At 46.3% G+C, this 13,950-nt stretch overlaps 1 protein-coding gene across 1 annotated transcript; it reads left to right on the plus strand.

The window, feature by feature from the left end:
- Positions 1-3,725: 3,725 nt before the first annotated feature.
- Positions 3,726-13,257, plus strand: LOC311121276 (katanin p60 ATPase-containing subunit A-like 2; the record flags this gene model as incomplete). Its single annotated transcript, XM_084195785.1, has 4 exons — positions 3,726-3,789; positions 4,561-4,679; positions 5,712-5,803; positions 13,143-13,257. Coding segments are annotated over 4 exons (390 nt in total), but the record flags the coding sequence as incomplete, so codon positions are not given.
- Positions 13,258-13,950: the final 693 nt, after the last annotated feature.

Consider the following 13,950-nt stretch of genomic DNA (forward strand, 5'->3'; position numbering starts at 1 on the left):
AGATATGGTTGTGTTGTGACAGTGATGTTTATAGATATGGTTGTATTGTGACAGTGATGTTTATAGATATGGTTGTATTGTGACAGTGGTGTTTATAGATATGGTTGTATTGTGACAGTGATGTTTATAGATATGGTTGTGTTGTGACAGTGATGTTTATAGATATGGTTGTATTGTGACAGTGGTGTTTATAGATATGGTTGTATTGTGACAGTGATGTTTATAGATATGGTTGTGTTGTGACAGTGATGTTTATAGATATGGTTGTATTGTGACAGTGATGTTTATAGATATGGTTGTGTTGTGACAGTGATGTTTATACATTAGATATGGTTGTATTGTGACAGTGATGTTTATATATATGGTTGTATTGTGACAGTGATGTTTATAGATAAGGTTGTATTGTGACAGTGATAAGGTTGTATTGTGACAGTGATAAGGTTGTATTGTGACAGTGATGTTTATAGATATGGTTGTATTGTGACAGTGATAAGGTTGTATTGTGACAGTGATAAGGTTGTATTGTGACAGTGGTGTTTATAGATATGGTTGTATTGTGACAGTGATGTTTATAGATATGGTTGTGTTGTGACAGTGATGTTTATAGATATGGTTGTATTGTGACAGTGATGTTTATAGATATGGTTGTGTTGTGACAGTGATGTTTATAGATATGGTTGTATTGTGACAGTGATGTTTATACCGTAGATAAGGTTGTATTGTGACAGTGATAAGGTTGTATTGTGACAGTGATAAGGTTGTATTGTGACAGTGATGTTTATAGATATGGTTGTATTGTGACAGTGATGTTTATAGATATGGTTGTATTGTGACAGTGATGTTTATAGATATGGTTGTATTGTGACAGTGGTGTTTATAGATATGGTTGTATTGTGACAGTGATGTTTATAGATATGGTTGTATTGTGACAGTGATGTTTATAGATATGGTTGTGTTGTGACATTGATGTTTATAGATATGGTTGTGTTGTGACAGTGATGTTTATAGATATGGTTGTGTTGTGAGAGTGATGTTTATAGATATGGTTGTATTGTGACAGTGATGTTTATAGATATGGTTGTATTGTGACAGTGATGTTTATAGATATGGTTGTGTTGTGACAGTGATAAGGTTGTATTGTGACAGTGATGTTTATACATTAGATATGGTTGTGTTGTGACAGTGATGTTTATAGATATGGTTGTATTGTGACAGTGATGTTTATAGATATGGTTGTATTGTGACAGTGGTGTTTATAGATATGGTTGTATTGTGACAGTGATGTTTATAGATATGGTTGTATTGTGACAGTGATGTTTATAGATATGGTTGTATTGTGACAGTGATGTTTATAGATATGGTTGTATTGTGACAGTGGTGTTTATAGATATGGTTGTATTGTGACAGTGATGTTTATAGATATGGTTGTGTTGTGACAGTGATGTTTATAGATATGGTTGTATTGTGACAGTGGTGTTTATAGATATGGTTGTATTGTGACAGTGATGTTTATAGATATGGTTGTGTTGTGACAGTGATGTTTATAGATATGGTTGTATTGTGACAGTGATGTTTATAGATATGGTTGTGTTGTGACAGTGATGTTTATACATTAGATATGGTTGTATTGTGACAGTGATGTTTATATATATGGTTGTATTGTGACAGTGATGTTTATAGATAAGGTTGTATTGTGACAGTGATAAGGTTGTATTGTGACAGTGATAAGGTTGTATTGTGACAGTGATGTTTATAGATATGGTTGTATTGTGACAGTGATAAGGTTGTATTGTGACAGTGATAAGGTTGTATTGTGACAGTGGTGTTTATAGATATGGTTGTATTGTGACAGTGATGTTTATAGATATGGTTGTGTTGTGACAGTGATGTTTATAGATATGGTTGTATTGTGACAGTGATGTTTATAGATATGGTTGTGTTGTGACAGTGATGTTTATAGATATGGTTGTATTGTGACAGTGATGTTTATACCGTAGATAAGGTTGTATTGTGACAGTGATAAGGTTGTATTGTGACAGTGATAAGGTTGTATTGTGACAGTGATGTTTATAGATATGGTTGTATTGTGACAGTGATGTTTATAGATATGGTTGTATTGTGACAGTGATGTTTATAGATATGGTTGTATTGTGACAGTGGTGTTTATAGATATGGTTGTATTGTGACAGTGATGTTTATAGATATGGTTGTATTGTGACAGTGATGTTTATAGATATGGTTGTGTTGTGACATTGATGTTTATAGATATGGTTGTGTTGTGACAGTGATGTTTATAGATATGGTTGTGTTGTGAGAGTGATGTTTATAGATATGGTTGTATTGTGACAGTGATGTTTATAGATATGGTTGTATTGTGACAGTGATGTTTATAGATATGGTTGTGTTGTGACAGTGATAAGGTTGTATTGTGACAGTGATGTTTATACATTAGATATGGTTGTGTTGTGACAGTGATGTTTATAGATATGGTTGTATTGTGACAGTGATGTTTATAGATATGGTTGTATTGTGACAGTGGTGTTTATAGATATGGTTGTATTGTGACAGTGATGTTTATAGATATGGTTGTATTGTGACAGTGATGTTTATAGATATGGTTGTATTGTGACAGTGATGTTTATAGATATGGTTGTATTGTGACAGTGATGTTTATAGATATGGTTGTATTGTGACAGTGGTGTTTATAGATATGGTTGTATTGTGACAGTGATGTTTATAGATATGGTTGTGTTGTGACAGTGATGTTTATAGATATGGTTGTATTGTGACTGTGATGTTTATAGATATGGTTGTATTGTGACAGTGGTGTTTATAGATATGGTTGTATTGTGACAGTGATGTTTATAGATATGGTTGTATTGTGACAGTGATGTTTATAGATATGGTTGTGTTTTGACAGTGATGTTTATAGATATGGTTGTGTTGTGACATTGATGTTTATAGATATGGTTGTGTTTTGACAGTGATGTTTATAGATATGGTTGTGTTGTGACATTGATGTTTATAGATATGGTTGTGTTGTGACAGTGATGTTTATAGATATGGTTGTATTGTGACAGTGATGTTTATAGATATGGTTGTATTGTGACAGTGGTGTTTATAGATATGGTTGTGTTGTGACAGTGATGTTTATAGATATGGTTGTATTGTGACAGTGATGTTTATAGATATGGTTGTATTGTGACAGTGATGTTTATAGATATGGTTGTGTTGTGACAGTGATGTTTATAGATATGGTTGTGTTGTGACAGTGATGTTTATAGATATGGTTGTATTGTGACAGTGATGTTTATAGATATGGTTGTGTTGTGAGAGTGATGTTTATACAGTAGTTATGGTTGTATTGTGACAGTGATGTTTATAGATAAGGTTGTATTGTGACAGTGATAAGGTTGTATTGTGACAGTGATAAGGTTGTATTGTGACAGTGATGTTTATAGATATGGTTGTATTGTGACAGTGATGTTTATAGATAAGGTTGTATTGTGACAGTGATAAGGTTGTATTGTGACAGTGATAAGGTTGTATTGTGACAGTGATGTTTATAGATATGGTTGTATTGTGACAGTGATGTTTATAGATAAGGTTGTATTGTGACAGTGATAAGGTTGTATTGTGACAGTGATAAGGTTGTATTGTGACAGTGATAAGGTTGTATTGTGACAGTGATAAGGTTGTATAACATTCCTTCATGCTGTCCTTAGTATCCACAGCTATTCACTGGCATCCTGTCTCCATGGAAAGGTCTGCTTTTATACGGGCCACCAGGTAACACACACCTACACCTACACACACCTACACACACACCTACACCTACACACACACCTACACCTACACACCTGCACACACACCTACACACACACCTACACCTACACACACACCTACACACACACCTACACACACACCTACACCTACACACACACCTACACCTACACACCTACACACACACCTACACCTACACACACACCAACACCAACACCTACACACCTACACACATCTACACACACACACCTACACACACACCTACACCTACACCTACACACACACCTACACACACACCTACACCTACACACACACCTACACCTACACACACACACCTACACCTACACACACACCAACACCTACACACATCTACACACACACACCTACACACCTACACACACCTACACACACCTACACCTACACACACACACCTACACACACACACACCTACACCTACACACACACCTACACACACACACCTACACACACACACACACCTACACACACACACACACACACACACACACACACACACACACACACACACACACACACACACACACACACACACACACAAACACCTACACCTACACACACATCCAACCCCTACACACACACCTACACCTACACACACATATACACACAAAAACACCTACTCACGCACACAAACACTCCTAACCTCTCCTCTCAGGTACAGGTAAGACACACACTAACAGTCCTAACAGTCCTAACAGTCCTAACAGTCCTAACAGTCCTACCCTCTCCTCTCCCTCTCAGGTACAGGTAAGACCCTGCTGGCCAAGGCTGTAGCCACAGAGTGTAACACCACCTTCTTCAATATCTCAGCCTCCAGCATCGTCAGCAAGTGGAGAGGAGACTCTGAGAAGCTGGTTAGGGTACGGCATTCTGCTCTTACTCTATTGACTATAGCTGCATGACAACACTAAACCGTATTATATCCAACCTCAACACATATCTAACCTGGAGAGGAGACGGAGCTGGTCAGGGTATGTGGCTGGAGAGGAGACGGAGCTGGTCAGGGTATGTGGCTGGAGAGGAGACTGAGCTGGTCAGGGTATGTGGCTGGAGAGGAGACGGAGCTGGTCAGGGTATGTGGCTGGAGAGGAGACGGAGCTGGTCAGGGTATGTGGCTGGAGAGGATTCTGAGCTGGTCAGGGTATGTGGCTGGAGAGGAGACTGAGCTGGTCAGGGTATGTGGCTGGAGAGGAGACGGAGCTGGTCAGGGTATGTGGCTGGAGAGGAGACTGAGCTGGTCAGGGTATGTGGCTGGAGAGGAGACGGAGCTGGTCAGGGTATGTGGCTGGAGAGGAGACTGAGCTGGTCAGGGTATGTGGCTGGAGAGGAGACGGAGCTGGTCAGGGTATGTGGCTGGAGAGGAGACTGAGCTGGTCAGGGTATGTGGCTGGAGAGGAGACTGAGCTGGTCAGGGTATGTGGCTGGAGAGGAGACTGAGCTGGTCAGGGTATGTGGCTGGAGAGGAGACTGAGCTGGTCAGGGTATGTGGCTGGAGAGGAGACGGAGCTGGTCAGGGTATGTGGCTGGAGAGGAGACTGAGCTGGTCAGGGTATGTGGCTGGAGAGGAGACGGAGCTGGTCAGGGTATGTGGCTGGAGAGGAGACTGAGCTGGTCAGGGTATGTGGCTGGAGAGGAGACGGAGCTGGTCAGGGTATGTGGCTGGAGAGGAGACTGAGCTGGTCAGGGTATGTGGCTGGAGAGGAGACTGAGCTGGTCAGGGTATGTGGCTGTCTGAGCTGGTCAGGGTATGTGGCTGGAGAGGAGACTGAGCTGGTCAGGGTATGTGGCTGTCTGAACTGGTCAGGGTATGTGGCTGTCTGAATGTAAAAGACTGTGATGTTTATTAGTTGTCTTCCATCATAGTAGATGACATAATGCACTCCTCTCTCCAGGTGTTGTTTGAGCTGGCTCGCTACCACGCCCCTTCCACCATTTTCCTGGATGAACTGGAGTCAGTTATGAGCCAAAGAGGGACTGGAGGAGGGTGAGTTACAGAGAGAGGGGAGGGGGAGTTACAGAGAGGGACAGGAGGAGGGTGAGTTACAGAGAGGGACAGGAGGAGGGTGAGTTACAGAGAGGGACAGGAGGAGGGTGAGTTACAGAGAGAGGGGAGGGTGAGTTACAGAGAGGGACAGGAGGAGGGTGAGTTACAGAGAGGGACTGGAGGAGGGTGAGTTACAGAGAGGGACAGGAGGAGGGTGAGTTACAGAGAGGGACAGGAGGAGGGTGAGTTACAGAGAGGGACTGGAGGAGGGTGAGTTACAGAGAGAGGGGAGGGGGAGGGTGAGTTACAGAGAGGGACTGGAGGAGGGTGAGTTACAGAGAGGGACAGGAGGAGGGTGAGTTACAGAGAGAGGGGAGGGTGAGTTACAGAGAGGGACAGGAGGAGGGTGAGTTACAGAGAGGGACTGGAGAAGGGTGAGTTACAGAGAGGGACAGGAGGAGGGTGAGTTACAGAGAGGGACAGGAGGAGGGTGAGTTACAGAGAGGGACAGGAGGAGGGTGAGTTACAGAGAGGGACTGGAGGAGGGTGAGTTACAGAGAGGGACAGGAGGAGGGTGAGTTACAGAGAGGGACTGGAGGAGGGTGAGTTACAGAGAGAGGGGAGGGGGAGGGTGAGTTACAGAGAGGGACAGGAGGAGGGTGAGTTACAGAGAGGGACTGGAGGAGGGTGAGTTACAGAGAGGGACTGGAGGAGGGTGAGTTACAGAGAGGGACTGGAGGAGGGTGAGTTACATAGAGGGACAGGGGGAGGGTGAGTTACAGAGAGGGACTGGAGGAGGGTGAGTTACAGAGAGGGACTGGAGGAGGGTGAGTTACAGAGAGAGGGGAGGGGGAGGGTGAGTTACAGAGAGGGACAGGAGGAGGGTGAGTTACAGAGAGGGACTGGAGGAGGGTGAGTTACAGAGAGGGACTGGAGGAGGGTGAGTTACAGAGAGGGACTGGAGGAGGGTGAGTTACAGAGAGGGACAGGAGGAGGGTGAGTTACAGAGAGGGACTGGTTACAGAGAGGGACTGGAGGAGGGTGAGTTACAGAGAGGGACAGGAGGAGGGTGAGTTACAGAGAGGGACTGGAGGAGGGTGAGTTACAGAGAGGGACTGGAGGAGGGTGAGTTACAGAGAGGGAATTGAGGAGGGTGAGTTACAGAGAGAGGGGAGGGGAGGGGGAGTTACAGAGAGGGACAGGAGGAGGGTGAGTTACAGAGAGTGACAGGAGGAGGGTGAGTTACAGAGAGGGACTGGAGGAGGGTGAGTTACAGAGAGAGGGGAGGGGGAGGGTGAGTTACAGAGAGGGACAGGAGGAGGGTGAGTTACAGAGAGGGACTGGAGGAGGGTGAGTTACAGAGAGGGACTGGAGGAGGGTGAGTTACAGAGAGGGACTGGAGGAGGGTGAGTTACAGAGAGGGACAGGGGGAGGGTGAGTTACAGAGAGGGACTGGAGGAGGGTGAGTTACAGAGAGGGACTGGAGGAGGGTGAGTTACAGAGAGAGGGGAGGGGGAGGGTGAGTTACAGAGAGGGACAGGAGGAGGGTGAGTTACAGAGAGGGACTGGAGGAGGGTGAGTTACAGAGAGGGACTGGAGGAGGGTGAGTTACAGAGAGGGACTGGAGGAGGGTGAGTTACAGAGAGGGACAGGAGGAGGGTGAGTTACAGAGAGGGACTGGAGGAGGGTGAGTTACAGAGAGGGACTGGAGGAGGGTGAGTTACAGAGAGGGACTGGAGGAGGGTGAGTTACAGAGAGAGGGGAGGGGGAGGGTGAGTTACAGAGAGGGACAGGAGGAGGGTGAGTTACAGAGAGGGACAGGAGGAGGGTGAGTTACAGAGAGGGACTGGAGGAGGGTGAGTTACAGAGAGGGACTGGAGGAGGGTGAGTTACAGAGAGGGACTGGAGGAGGGTGAGTTACAGAGAGGGACAGGAGGAGGGTGAGTTACAGAGAGGGACTGGAGGAGGGTGAGTTACAGAGAGGGACTGGAGGAGGGTGAGTTACAGAGAGAGGGACTGGAGGAGGGTGAGTTACAGAGAGAGGGGAGGGGGAGGGGGAGTTACAGAGAGGGACAGGAGGAGGGTGAGTTACAGAGAGGGACTGGAGGAGGGTGAGTTACAGAGAGAGGGGAGGGGGAGGGTGAGTTACAGAGAGGGACAGGAGAAGGGTGAGTTACAGAGAGGGACTGGAGGAGGGTGAGTTACAGAGAGGGACTGGAGGAGGGTGAGTTACAGAGAGGGACAGGAGGAGGGTGAGTTACAGAGAGGGACTGGAGGAGGGTGAGTTACAGAGAGGGACTGGAGGAGGGTGAGTTACAGAGAGGGACTGGAGGAGGGTGAGTTACAGAGAGGGACTGGAGGAGGGTGAGTTACAGAGAGAGGGGAGGGGGAGGGTGAGTTACAGAGAGGGACAGGAGGAGGGTGAGTTACAGAGAGGGACTGGAGGAGGGTGAGTTACAGAGAGGGACAGGAGGAGGGTGAGTTACAGAGAGGGACAGGAGGAGGGTGAGTTACAGAGAGGGACAGGGGGAGGGTGAGTTACAGAGAGGGACTGGAGGAGGGTGAGTTACAGAGAGGGCCTGGAGGTGGGTGAGTTACAGAGAGGGACTGGAGGAGGGTGAGTTACAGAGAGGGACAGGAGGAGGGTGAGTTACAGAGAGGGACAGGAGGAGGGTGAGTTACAGAGAGGGACTGGAGGAGGGTGAGTTACAGAGAGAGGGGAGGGGGAGGGTGAGTTACAGAGAGGGACTGGAGGAGGGTGAGTTACAGAGAGGGACAGGAGGAGGGTGAGTTACAGAGAGGGACAGGAGGAGGGTGAGTTACAGAGAGAGGGGAGGGGGAGGGTGAGTTACAGAGAGGGACAGGAGGAGGGTGAGTTACAGAGAAGGACTGGAGGAGGGTGAGTTACAGAGAGGGACAGGAGGAGGGTGAGTTACAGAGAGGGACTGGAGGAGGGTGAGTTACAGAGAGAGGGGAGGGGGAGGGGGAGTTACAGAGAGGGACTGGAGGAGGGTGAGTTACAGAGAGGGACAGGAGGAGGGTGAGTTACAGAGAGGGACAGGAGGAGGGTGAGTTACAGAGAGGGACAGGAGGAGGGTGAGTTACAGAGAGGGACTGGAGGAGGGTGAGTTACAGAGAGGGACAGGAGGAGGGTGAGTTACAGAGAGGGACAGGAGGAGGGTGAGTTACAGAGAGGGACAGGAGGAGGGTGAGTTACAGAGAGGGACAGGAGGAGGGTGAGTTACAGAGAGGGACAGGAGGAGGGTGAGTTACAGAGAGGGACAGGAGGAGGGTGAGTTACAGAGAGGGACAGGAGGAGGGTGAGTTACAGAGAGGGACAGGAGGAGGGTGAGTTACAGAGAGGGACTGGAGGAGGGTGAGTTACAGAGAGGGACTGGAGGAGGGTGAGTTACAGAGAGAGGGGAGGGGGAGGGTGAGTTACAGAGAGGGACAGGAGGAGGGTGAGTTACAGAGAGGGACTGGAGGAGGGTGAGTTACAGAGAGGGACTGGAGGAGGGTGAGTTACAGAGAGGGACAGGAGGAGGGTGAGGGTTAGGCTCTCTGTGTTTCTAATGCAGCTCTCTGCTCTCTGTGTTTCTAATGCAGCTCTCTGTTCTCTGAGTTACTAATGCAGCTCTCTGTTCTCTGTGTTACTAATGCAGCTCTCTGTTCTCTGTGTTACTAATGCAGCTCTCTGTTCTCTGTGTTACTAATGCAGCTCTCTGCTCTCTGTGTTACTAATGCAGCTCTCTGTTCTGTGTTACTAATGCTGCTCTCTGCTCTCTGTGTTACTAATGCAGCTCTCTGAGTTACTAATGCAGCTCTCTGTTCTCTGTCTTACTAATGCAGCTCTCTGCTCTCTGTGTTTCTAATGCAGCTCTCTGCTCTCTGTGTTACTAATGCAGCTCTCTGTGTTACTAATGCAGCTCTCTGTTCTGTGTTACTAATGCTGCTATGTGTGTTACTAATGCAGCTCTCCGAGTTACTAATGCAGCTCTCTGAGTTACTAATGCAGCTCTCTGTGTTACTAATGCAGCTCTCTGTTCTCTGTCTTACTAATGCAGCTCTCTGCTCTCTGTGTTTCTAATGCAGCTCTCTGCTCTCTGTGTTACTAATGCAGCTCTCTGTGTTACTAATGCAGCTCTCTGTGTTACTAATGCAGCTCTCTGTTCTCTGTCTTACTAATGCAGCTCTCTGCTCTCTGTGTTTCTAATGCAGCTCTCTGCTCTCTGTGTTACTAATGCAGCTCTCTGTGTTACTAATGCAGCTCTCTGTTCTCTGTCTTACTAATGCAGCTCTCTGAGTTACTAATGCAGCTCTCTGTGTTACTAATGCAGCTCTCTGTTCTCTGTCTTACTAATGCAGCTCTCTGCTCTCTGTGTTACTAATGCAGCTCTCTGTTCTCTGAGTTACTAATGCAGCTCTCTGTTCTCTGTGTTACTAATGCAGCTCTCTGTTCTCTGAGTTACTAATGCAGCTCTCTGCTCTCTGTGTTACTAATGCAGCTCTCTGTTCTGTGTTACTAATGCTGCTGTGTGTGTTACTAATGCAGCTCTCTGAGTTACTAATGCAGCTCTCTGTTCTCTGTCTTACTAATGCAGCTCTCTGCTCTCTGTGTTTCTAATGCAGCTCTCTGCTCTCTGTGTTACTAATGTAGCTCTCTGTGTTACTAATGCAGCTCTCTGTTCTGTGTTACTAATGCTGCTGTGTGTGTTACTAATGCAGCTCTCCGAGTTACTAATGCAGCTCTCTGAGTTACTAATGCAGCTCTCTGTGTTACTAATGCAGCTCTCTGTTCTCTGTCTTACTAATGCAGCTCTCTGCTCTCTGTGTTTCTAATGCAGCTCTCTGCTCTCTGTGTTACTAATGCAGCTCTCTGTGTTACTAATGCAGCTCTCTGTTCTGTGTTACTAATGCTGCTGTGTGTGTTACTAATGCAGCTCTCTGTGTTACTAATGCAGCTCTCTGTTCTCTGTGTTACTAATGCAGCTCTCTGTTCTCTGTGGTACTAATGCAGCTCTCTGCTCTCTGTGTTACGAATGCAGCTTTCTGTGTTACTAATGCAGCTCTCTGTTCTCTGTGTTACTAATGCAGCTCTCTGCTCTCTGTGTTACTAATGCAGCTCTCTGTGTTACTAATGCAGCTCTCTGTTCTCTGTGTTACTAATGCAACTCTCTGCTCTCTGTGTTTCTAATGCAGCTCTCTTTTCTCTGTGTTACTAATGCAGCTCTCTGTTCTCTGTGTTACTAATGCAGCTCTCTGTTCTCTGTGTTACTAATGCAGCTCTCTGTTCTGTGTTACTAATGCAGCTCTCTGTGTTACTAATGCAGCTCTCTGAGTTACTAATGCAGCTCTCTGTTCTCTGTGTTACTAATGCAGCTCTCTGCTCTCTGTGTTACTAATGCAGCTCTCTGTTCTCTGTGTTACTAATGCAGCTCTCTGTTCTCTGTGTTACTAATGCAGCTCTCTGTTCTCTGTGTTACTAATGCAGCTCTCTGTTCTCTGTGTTACTAATGCAGCTCTCTGTTCTCTGTGTTACTAATGCAGCTCTCTGCTCTCTGTGTTTCTAATGCAGCTCTCTGTTCTCTGTGTTACTAATGCAGCTCTCTGTGTTACTAATGCAGCTCTCTGTTCTGTGTTACTAATGCTGCTGTGTGTGTTACTAATGCAGCTCTCTGTTCTCTGAGTTACTAATGCAGCTCTCTGTTCTCTGTGTTATTAATGCAGCTCTCTGCTCTCTGTGTTACTAATGCAGCTCTCTGTTCTCTGAGTTACTAATGCAGCTCTCTGCTCTCTGTCTTACTAATGCAGCTCTCTGCTCTCTGTGTTTCTAATGCAGCTCTCTGCTCTCTGTGTTACTAATGCAGCTCTCTGTGTTACTAATGCAGCTCTCTGTTCTGTGTTACTAATGCTGCTGTGTGTGTTACTAATGCAGCTCTCTGAGTTACTAATGCAGCTCTCTGAGTTACTAATGCAGCTCTCTGTGTTACTAATGCAGCTCTCTGTTCTCTGTCTTACTAATGCAGCTCTCTGCTCTCTGTGTTTCTAATGCAGCTCTCTGCTCTCTGTGTTACTAATGCAGCTCTCTGTGTTACTAATGCAGCTCTCTGTTCTCTGTGTTACTAATGCAGCTCTCTGTTCTCTGTGGTACTAATTCTGCTCTCTGTGTTACGAATGCAGCTCTCTGTGTTACTAATGCAGCTCTCTGTTCTCTGTGTTACTAATGCAGCTCTCTGCTCTCTTGTGTTAATAATGCAGCTCTCTGCTCTCTGTGTTTCTAATGCAGCTCTCTGCTCTCTGTGTTTCTAATGCAGCTCTCTTTTCTCTGTGTTACTAATGCAGCTCTCTGTTATCTGTGTTACTAATGCAGCTCTCTGCTCTCTGTGTTACTAATGCAGCTCTCTTTTCTCTGTGTTACTAATGCAGCTCTCTGTTATCTGTGTTACTAATGCAGCTCTCTGCTCTCTGTGTTACTAATGCAGCTCTCTTTTCTCTGTGTTACTAAAGCAGCTCTCTGCTCTCTGTGTTACTAATGCAGCTCTCTGCTCTCTGTGTTACTAATGCAGCTCTCTGCTCTCTGTGTTTCTAATGCAGCTCTCTGCTCTCTGTGTTTCTAATGCAGCTCTCTGCTCTCTGTGTTTCTAATGCAGCTCTCTTTTCTCTGTGTTACTAATGCAGCTCTCTGCTCTCTGTGTTACTAATGCAGCTCTCTGTTCTGTGTTACTAATGCAGCTCTCTGCTCTCTGTGTTACTAATGCAGCTCTCTGTTCTCTGTGTTACTAATGCAGCTCTCTGTTCTGTGTTACTAATGCAGCTCTCTGTGTTACTAATGCAGCTCTCTGAGTTACTAATGCAGCTCTCTGTTCTCTGAGTTACTAATGCAGCTCTCTGTTCTCTGTGTTACTAATGCAGCTCTCTGTTCTCTGTGTTACTAATGCAGCTCTCTGTGTTACTAATGCAGCTCTCTGCTCTCTGTGTTACTAATGCAGCTCTCTGCTCTCTGTGTTACTAATACAGCTCTCTGTGTTACTAATGCAGCTCTCTGTGTTACTAATGCAGCTCTCTGTGTTACTAATGCAGCTCTCTGTGTTACTAATGCAGCTCTCTGTGTTACTAATGCAGCTCTCTGCTCTCTGTGTTACTAATGCAGCTCTCTGTGTTATTAATGCTGCTCTCTGTATTACTAATGCAGCTCTCTGTGTTACTAATGCAGCTCTCTGTGTTACTAATGCAGCTCTCTGCTCTCTGTGTTACTAATGCAGCTCTCTGTGTTATTAATGCTGCTCTCTGTATTACTAATGCAGCTCTCTGCTCTGTGTGTGTTGTTGTCCTGGTCCAGAGGAGAGCACGAGGGCAGCAGAAGGATGAAGACAGAGCTTTTGGTTCAGATGGATGGACTGGCCCGATCTGACGACGTGGTTTTTGTCCTGGCAGCATCTAACCTGCCCTGGTAGGTCTAACCCTCTCTACCCTAACCTCTAACCCTATCCTGCCCTGGTAGGTCTAACCCTCTCTACCCTAACCTCTAACCCTATCCTGCCCTGGTAGGTCTAACCCTCTCTAACCTAACCTCTAACCCTATCCTGCCCTGGTAGGTCTAACCCTCTCTACCCTAACCTCTAACCCTATCCTGCCCTGGTAGGTCTAACCCTCTCTAACCTTAACCCTAACCTCTAACCGTATCCTGCCCTGGTAGGTCTAACCCTCTCTACCCTAACCTCTAACCCTAACCTGCCCTGGTAGGTCTAACCCTCTCTACCCTAACCTCTAACCCTAACCTGCCCTGGTAGGTCTAACCCTCTCTACCCTAACCTCTAACCCTATCCTGCCCTGGTAGGTCTAACCCTCTCTACCCTAACCTCTAACCCTATCCTGCCCTGGTAGGTCTAACCCTCTCTACCCTAACCTCTAACCCTGTCCTGCCCTGGTAGGTCTAACCCTCTCTACCCTAACCTCTAACCCTAACCTGCCCGTAGGTCTAACCCTCTCTACCCTAACCTCTAACCCTAACCTGCCCTGGTAGGTCTAACCCTCTCTACCATAACCTCTAACCCTAACCTGCCCTGGTAGGTCTAACCCTCTCTACCCTAACCTCTAACCCTAACCTGCCCTGGTAGGTCTAACCCTCTCTACCCTAACCTCTAACC

The sequence above is a fragment of the Coregonus lavaretus genome (genome assembly GCF_964263955.1).
Source record: "Coregonus lavaretus genome assembly, contig: HAP1_SCAFFOLD_5426, whole genome shotgun sequence".
Classification (NCBI taxonomy): domain Eukaryota; kingdom Metazoa; phylum Chordata; class Actinopteri; order Salmoniformes; family Salmonidae; genus Coregonus; species Coregonus lavaretus.